The sequence below is a fragment of the Stegostoma tigrinum genome, chromosome 27, assembly GCF_030684315.1.
Source record: "Stegostoma tigrinum isolate sSteTig4 chromosome 27, sSteTig4.hap1, whole genome shotgun sequence".
Classification (NCBI taxonomy): Eukaryota; Metazoa; Chordata; class Chondrichthyes; order Orectolobiformes; family Stegostomatidae; genus Stegostoma; species Stegostoma tigrinum.
This window is the reverse complement of record NC_081380.1, coordinates 35,414,725-35,423,791: the sequence shown is the minus strand read 5'-3', so window position 1 is coordinate 35,423,791 and position 9,067 is coordinate 35,414,725. Positions and strand designations below refer to the sequence as shown.

Here is a 9,067-nt window from a genome sequence, read left to right as displayed (position 1 = left end):
TCCTGCCTGCAACTGTTTGTGTGGAATCTGCACATTCTCCTGTGTCTGCGTGGGTTTGTTCCAGTTTCCTCCCACAGTCCTAAGATGTGCAAGTTAGGTGGATTGGCCATACTAAGTTGCCCCATAGTGGCCAGGGATGTTTAAGCTAGCCATGGGAAATATAGGGTTACAGGGATAGAGTAGTGGGTCATAAGTTGCCCCATAGTGGCCAGGGATGTTTAAGCTAGCCATGGGAAATATAGGGTTACAGGGATAGAGTAGTGGGTCAGTCTGGGTGGAATGCTTTTCGAAGAGTCAGTGTGGACTTGCTGGGCTAAATGGCCTACTCCCACAGTTTAGGGTTTCTATGAGATAGAATCTGAGATCTCAGTCTTTCTCATCCTATTCAATGCTTGGCATCTTCAAGCACAACCTTACAAGGTACTTGGTAATGCACAAAGCTCGTGAATATTATATATTGTTTTCAATGTAATGAACATAAATGCAGTTGAAATTATCCCAACTGACTGCAAAAAGCAACACTGTCCTTTAAAATTGGTGCTGGGAATTTGCCATTCTAAAATCAAAGTCTATTAACGCATTCATTCCCTTTTCCCATTGTCACATATAATGTGCATTGATGAAGCCCTAGCAGCATCGGGAATGGTCAAATAAAAACCGTTCCCTCGAAGAGCAATTAAACAATGCACACAGAAATTTAAGAAACCAAGAATTAATGGGTATTTGGTTGGGGGGGGGGAGGGGGAGGGGGAGAGGTAGCTCTGTCCCGTGACTGGGGAACCCTGCTCTTGTGATTTAACAGGCAGGTCTAATCGTCAATGACATTTAGATAATTGTTATTACAATCTCAGAAATCTCTCTCATTCACCATTTACTGTTGGGATTTTTAAACAGAACACATTGGGAATTTAGTTTAGGATCCATTCCTTTTAAATTGCCTTTGTGTAGGGTACAGGCTTCATTCTGTCAATCACGCTGTGATAGGGCATAACAGGACTATTCAGAGTCAGATTTGTTCTTAAATTACACATTTGAGATGTTGGCCACGTTATCTGGAGTTTAGAATACTGAGAGCTGATGAAGCATTTAAAATTTTTGCTGGGGTCTGTTTTCCTTGGCTATCGTGTCTGGCGCTGGGATGAGGGTGGGGGGAGGTCATGGCATGTCAGAATCTCAAGACAAGGGGGTTTTCCATTTCAAGACTGAGATGACAAATCGTTTCTTCATTCAGAGTAATGTTGAGATTCTGTAAGGCTGTGAATGATCAGTCATCAGTGAATGCAAGTCTGAAATTGATGGGATTTTTGGATAAATCAAGAGATATAAGGAGCAGACAGGAATGTGGAGTTGAGGTAGAAAATCGGCCACCATCTTATTAAGTGGCAGAGCAGCCTCAAGGTGTTTACACACACACACAAAATGCAAACACAACTTGCTGGAAATGTTAAATAAGTACAAAAATTGCTGGAGAAACTCAGGAGGTCAGGCAAGCGTCTACTGAATGGAAGAGTTAACATTCGGTGCTGATGGCTTCTTCTCATAACTTAAGAGACAAAGAAACGTAAGCTTTGGGCCAGTGGGAGAGGATGGGCAGAATGTATAGAGCAAGAAGGACTACAATAGGGTGATACCCAGGGGTGAATTTCGAAAAAAACTCACACAAAAGATTTAATGATAGAACAGCCAAGGACGGTGACAATGGATAATAGTGGAGATAAAAGTAGTGTCAAAATGTGGCATGAATAACAACCTAAGAAAACCCATCCTTGAATGAAACATCATTGGATGAAGATTGAAACAAAGATCAATCCAGCAACAAAAATCAAAGATAAAATACATAGACCAGGATGAAGGCAGTTGTTTGTGGTTTAAAGCTGGTGAACTCAATACTGAGTTCAAAGCAGTAGAGTGTCATATTGAAAGATATGCTGCTGTAACTCCAGCTTGTTTTGGAACTTCATTGGAGCAATGTGGCAGGCCATAACAGAAAGGTCAACGTGGGAGTAAGGTGCAGAATTAAAATGACAAAGGCGTCCCTGTTGTGGTTTTGGGAAGGAGGCCAAAGGGGCGAGAGCAGAGATCTATGGAATGGATTCGACACATTGGAGGACTCTGTCAAACATGATCAGTGGGAATCCTCGGTTGAGGAACAAGGGAAAAATGTTAGAACCGATGGTTTGAAAGATGGGATCACTGGAATTGCTGCAACACAGATAAAGAGACTGGGAAATTATTGGAGACAGAGAAACCGGAGGAATGGTATCCCTAACTGCACCACTCTTGGGGAGGATTGTTACAAGGGAATAAATCCATTAAAACTCAATACTTGTATCTACTGCCTTTGACTGATATTGTAAAAAAGATCTTTAGCTTGCCAGTTCTTTTAAACAAGGGAACATAATTAGCTTCAGCCCACAGCAAGCATTCCAGAGAATGACAAGTGATCAAGGGGGTGACATTACATCATGTATTGGAGATGGAAGGGGCCACCCTCCATGCACTGACATTTATGACCTACTCTATTTCCCGTGTCTTACGTGGTGTTCTTATGTCTCCTGCAGTCTCCATGGGCAAAGCTTACTAACGTTTCAGAGCAAATCGAAGACAAAAGGGAGATGTCAAAACGTGTTCCCGCTCACTTTCACTAGTGAGAGGGAAGGCTTGCCATCTATTTGATTAAGAGCAGGGACTACAAATGTGAATGCTGGCTGGGAGAACCCCTCTACTGTACAGTGAAGCTGTTACAATTGGTGCCAACTGCACTACCCAATATGGTCCTGAGCCAGGCAGAACTAGATGGCCTGAAGCCAGTCTCTTAGGTTCACAAGGGATCAATGCACCTAGCAACAACAGTACATTGAAAGATTGTCAGCAATGGGAAACCCCCTTTGAGCTCAGACACAATGAACCCTATAGCTAGTCAAAATTCACAATAGGCACGCACATCAAAAATAGCTGCCTGGAGGAGGGACCAGATCTGAGCTCGTGCCCAGATAACTGTGGTGTAGTGACAGTCAGCATTTTCTAGAGAGGAAGGGAAAAGAAACTAACAGCAGCAGCAAACGTTTGCAGAAGTGACACGATGCTTCTCGCAAACCCCAGGAGTCTCTTCATACTACTTGTCTCTACTTGTTCTGCTGAGAATTTTCCCTTGCCAAACAAAAATACATTTATGTTAAAGGTAAAAGGTGGTATCCCTTTAACTTGGCTACACAGAAATAAAGTCTTCAAGATCAGTGAGATATTGTTTACATTTTAGTTTCAATTACAACTGTACACACAATTCAAACATTGCCATATTGCATTGATTTGTTCTTTTTAAACCTGCTGTACAGATAAAATGATTAATTATCAGTCCCAACAAATAAAAATTCTTGTTGAGAAACTGTAGAACTGCACGTGATTATCACAGTATCAAAGCCAGCCTTTACAGATAAGAATTCTACAACTACTGTTTATGTATGTTTTGCTAATCATGGAAAAGAAAATATTATTGGACCCTTATTCATAATTGAATTGTGGAGCTGTATAATCCTACTGAGCAGTATTAGGCAGATGATCTCTTAAATGTGATAACCCTTTGCTTTCACTCGGAGATTAATCAAGCCTTTATCTTCCAACCACCATCTCCCGCAACACCCTCCTGCACCCCCTTACCCCCACCAACATCCCCAAAAATTATGGAGGTTTCTAGTGAGGATAAAATTTTAAAGTATTCTTATTTGTGGTAGAGTTTTCAAGATTAGTGAAGCATCAATTAGAAGGTGTTTACTGGAGCAACTACCCAGATCTGGTTAGGTATAATTTAGTAGAGAGCTCAACCAAGGGTGATTTATGGTGTAGTGGTAGTGTCTCAACCTCTTTTCCAGGAGGCCTGAGTTTAAGTACCTCCTCCTCCAGAGGTTTGGGAGATAATACCTCTGAACAGGTTAATAATAAAATATCTACACAGCTCAATCCTGGATATATCTATGCTGCTCAATAGCAAATTTACATTAAAGACTGACGAACATCCCTTGGTATTAGTAAGAGGTACTGCACTACATGTTGAGGGATGCAGTAATGCCTGGGGCAGAGGCAGTGCAGGGACAGGTCACTGCTTACATCTTTCAATCATAGTTTAGCAAGGGTCTGGAAACTGCGATACCCCGTGGGCGATGCACCTCACAAAGAAAGCATTTTGTAAATTGTGAGCATTGGAAATGTGCTGGGGGCACCTCACATGTGAAACACGTTGTACAGGGAACAATATATTTATTGCACTTTCTGTTCACTTCAACTTGAAATGTTTTGCCCTCAAGCTGCATACATGACATAGAATGCATTTTGTAAATATTAAGGATGTTATAATTGAACTGAGTGGAACATGTTGCCTTGGGGTGTGTTGAATTTTCTTGCAAATAATATAATATTCTAGGTGAAATGTTTTTGCAATGATTTTGTTTTATGACATTCATGAATAAAGTATATGTTTGAAAATTATACAGGAATAGTGTTTGTAGTGTTTTCTGAGGAGCTTAGTCCTTTAAATCACTATAGCTCTGTGAACAGTGCGCTCACCCCTTATTCAGAAGGCTGAGTGTTCAGATCCCACCCCAGGAATTTAGGCCAACAAAGCCTGATATAGTATTGCAGATAGCTGACAAACCATGATCCTATCTGCCCTGAAGTGAATGAAGAAGATCCGTAATACTGTTTTGAAGAGTAGGGGAAGTATCTCTGACATCCAGGCCAATATTGGTTCCATACTCCATACCGCAAAAACGGACAATTTGATAATTGTCACTTTAGTGTAGGAGCATGATGTGCACAAAATGGCTGACACATTTCCGACACCACAATGGGGTTTCCTGAAGTTATGACTGGTGTTATATAGATGCAAGTATTTCTTGAGTAAATGTGAAATAATGTTTTGTTAGGTTATAAGAAAATTTGAGTTTGTTTTATTATTTACAAACTTTTTGAGTCATTGACTCCAATGAGTTGGATTTGTTCCAACAGCAGGGTGGATTTCAAGGTTTCAGTTTGCTGCGAAAGGGCACGTGTGTCCCTTCACACTCATCTAGCAATTGGTCAGTAACTAGCACCAGCCCAGCCTGTCTCTGCCTCCCTAACCTGTTCTTGCTCTCACCCATCCCTTCCTCCCCACTCAAGCCGCACCTCCATTTCCTACCTACTAACCTCATCCCACCTCCTTGACCTGTCCGTCTTCCCTGGACTGACCTATCCCCTCCCTACCTCCCCACCTATACTCTCCTCTCCACCTATCTTCTTTTTTCTCCATCTTCGGTCTGCCTCCCCCTCTCTCCCTATTTATTCCAGTTCCCTCTCCCCATCCCCTTCTCTGATGAAGGGTCTAGGCCCGAAACGTCAGCTTTTGTGCTCCTGAGATGCTGCTTGGCCTGCTGTGTTCATCCAGCTCCACACTTTGTTATCTTGGATTCTCCAGCATCTGCAGTTCCCATTATCAATGATTGTTAAACATTGCATTGTGTCTGCCACAATATGAGATGATTACAAACAAAGCATGCGCTGAATGCAAGTGTTTCATATCCAGAGTTGTGAATCTCTTGTGATTAATTAGAAGCTGTACTGCCTCGAAAGGTCAGGAACATTGTGTTTTTCATTTACAGTATGGAAGAATTGCTGATTAGGCTAGCACTTATTACCTATCCCTAGCTGGTGACAATAATGGTGAATTGCTGAAACCCAAGTATGTGATGCTGATACACTTGCAAAACTGTTAGGAAGGGGCTTCCAGGATTTTGTCTCAGTCACAGTGAAAGGACAGCAATGTAACTCCAAGTCAAGATGGAACGTGACAGTATTTTATACATTCACAGGTCATGTGCACAACTTGCTGGGCGAGCATATGCTGCCCAGGGTGCAGTAAGGATTGCTGTGGGTTTGGAGTCACACATAGGCCAGACCAAGTAAAAACAGCAGATTTCCTTCTCTCAGAAAATTACAGAACCAGGCAAGTTTTTACAACAATTGCCAGTGGTTATAGCCGGCTGTTCCAGACATTTATGAAATTCAAATGTCACCATCTGCCACAGGATTTGAACCCATGCCCTGAGAACATTGCCGTGGGGTGCTGGATTGCCAGTCCAGTGATATTATCATTATCTTCCTTTGCAAAGGAACTTGCAGCTGGTGGTGTTCTCATGTGTCTACTGCCCTTGAGATGGTTCAGGGCATTGGTTTGGATGATGCTGTTCAAGGAGCCTTGGCCAACTGCAGCAGTGCATCTTGTAGATGGTACACATTGCTGCCATTGTGCATCACAGGCAGAGGAAGTGAATGGCCGATGGGATGCCAAGCAACTGAGCTATTTGTCCTGGATGGTATTGATCCTCCTGAATGTTAGTGGAACTGCACTCATCCAGGCAAGCCCAGAGTATTCCATCATACTCCTGACTTGTGCCTTGAAGATAGTGGAAAGATTCTGGGAAGTCAGGAGATGGGTTACTTGCTGAAGAACTTCCAGTCTGTTACATTCTCTTGTAACTGTAATATTTATCATGGCTAGTCTAGTTCAGTTTCTAGTCCAAGGTAGCCCCTGGGATAAATAAATGACAGACACAGCAGGTCTGACAGCATCTGTGGAGACAGGAACAGAATTAGTGTTTTGAGTCTGGTGTGACTCTTCTTCAGAAACTTCAGATTTGCATCTGCAGCATTTTGCTTTGATTTGAGTTTTTAGATGTTGTTAGTGATGGATTCAGCTATGGTAATACTATTGCATGTCAAGGGGAGATAGTTACATTCACTCTCTGCTGGTAAAGTGTAGGCCCCTAACCTCTTTAAGATTTTACTGATAGTAAACTCTAAGTGAGTTCATACAGACGTCAGTTAGGACACGAAGATATTGTGCGTGTGCTATTTTCTGTTGCTCGAGTCTTTCTGCTTTATTGCCTTGCATTTATGTTTTAAGTATGCCAAATGTTTGCAGTTAGGTTACCTGCAGCGTGATTGTGCAGGGTCTGTGTCCGTGTCTCGAATTTTTGTACGAGGGAGAGATTTTCAATAAAATGTTTGGATAAATTCAATGGTTTCAAAAACCTATTATGCAGTTGAATCACCCATTGGTTTGTTTGAATAAAATATTTCTGAGGCTCAGGCTCCTGAGGTTAATAAGAAAGCTTTGTGTTACTTGCCTATTCTTCAACTTAAGTAGAATGTTTTTCCAAAATGTTATTTGAGAGGATTCAAGCTCAGCTTGGGGTTTTGGATCAACAGGCTGCGGCCTCAGTAAATTGCAGGACAGGGGCTTCAGATGAAGGAACATTTGTTTGTAGACCCTATTGCTGCGTGTGGGGCCTTGCTTTGTGCAAGGACGCTGCTACATTTGCCTGCACAGTGACCAATATGATAATTTGTTGCATGCGATGCATCTCGGGATGTGAAAGGATGCTGTAATCAAAGTGAGTTCTTTCTTGGCCTTGACAACCCGTGATAACGCTGCCCTATTTTCGCACGCTCTCTCGCGCCTTTTGCAAATCCTCGCCGGTGCTCTCCTCGTCTGTGAGGGGGATCTCTGTCTCAGCAGGAGGTCCCAGAAAGTTCGAGCACTTCGAGTTCCCCTGTGGCACAGTCCTGGGCTCGACCGATTGCATCGGCGCGAGGCCGCCGCTCTCGAGCCTGCACTCCTGACTGACGGGCGCCGCCAAGCAGCCTGCTTGGTTGTGCCTCTGGCCATGATGCCACCGTGCCCGTAGGAAGAGTGCAGGGTCGGGCATGGGGTCAAGCTCGTCCAGTTCTGCCCGGCGTCTTTGCTGGGTCGAGTCTGAACCCACTGCCCTCTCGGTGCGGACTTTATCAGTCATTTTCGAATGGACTTTATGGTGCCTCTTCAGCGAGACTGACGTGTACACCGGAGATGTAGGGATGGCTTTATCAGCAGGCTTATCCAAAAACCGACCGCCTTGCCTGGAGTTACTTAGCTTCTGTTTGACGTTGTGCAACTGGAATGCGAGTTGGGCCGCAGTCTCAGACTGCTTCTGCAGTTCACCGTTCAGGACGGTCATCCTGTGGCTCCGCCTCTTAAGCTCCTCGAGGAACAGCCGCTCCCTCCTCCGCAGGCTGTCCTCCAGCGCTGCTATCAGGGCCTCCTTGCGGCACAGTTCTTTCCTCAGTGCCGCGTTCTGCAGCTCCTTGTGCCTGATCTCAGCCTCGAGGGGGGCACAGTCATCCTGCTGCTCGCAATCGTCTGCAACGACAATGAGAAACCACAGGTCACACCAATCGGCCTCAGAATGGGCTCCTTTCAAGAAAAAAAATGGTCTAAGGCGCCTTCGCTCTCTCCAGTTGCCCCTTTGCCTAATGGGAAAAGCTGTTCTGTTTGGAGCCTGACTACCCCACCGCCCCCACCATGACCTGTGGGCAGCACAGTGGCTCAGTGGTTAGCACTGCAGCCTCACAGTGCCAGATTCCAGCCTCAGGCGACTGTCTGTGTGGAGTTTGCACATTGTCCCTGTGTCTGCGTAGGTTTCCTCCGGGTGCTCCGGTTTCCTCCCACAGTCTAAAGATGTGCAGGCTAGGTGGATCAGCCATGCTAAATTGCCCATAATGTTCAGGGGTGTGTCAGTTATGTAGGGATAGGTCTGGGTGGGATGCTTCAAGGGGTGGTGGGCCGAAGGGCCTGTTTCCACACTGTGGGGAATCTAATCTAATTTAATCTAACCACAAACAATAACACATGGAGGACCAGCACCTCTTTTTATTGTTTGCACTTTCCTACAGTCTCGGCTCAACGTCGAGTTCAACAATTTTACATTGCAGCTTTGCTCTCATTTTAATATTTTGTTGTTATTTTTGCTTCTTTTCTCTCTCTTTCTACCTATTTTTTGCTTTCAAGTGGTTACTGTTCATGATTCTGCCATTGACACCTCCTCTGGACACGTCCTGTGTTTCTCTCTAGTTCTGATTAAGAGTCAATTCTGACTCAAAACGGTAGCCCTCTGGCCACAGGTGCTGCCAGACCAGCCGAGTTTCTCCAGAACTTTGTCTTCCTTATTTCAAATTGCCAGCATCCTGGATTTTGCTTTCGGTTTTTGTTTTTTTT

General features: G+C 44.0%; 1 protein-coding gene across 2 annotated transcripts in view; it reads right to left on the bottom strand.

Annotated features, from left to right (window-relative positions):
- Window positions 1-3,300: 3,300 nt before the first annotated feature.
- Window positions 3,301-9,067, bottom strand: part of ccdc92ba (coiled-coil domain containing 92Ba) — a 75,427-nt gene continuing 69,660 nt past the window's right edge. For both annotated transcript variants that reach the window (XM_048557004.2, XM_059655288.1), the window contains one exon: window positions 3,301-8,212. In XM_048557004.2, coding sequence (XP_048412961.1) covers window positions 7,470-8,212 — 743 coding nt within the window. In that variant the 3' untranslated portion in view covers window positions 3,301-7,469. The remainder of the gene's footprint in view (window positions 8,213-9,067) is intronic.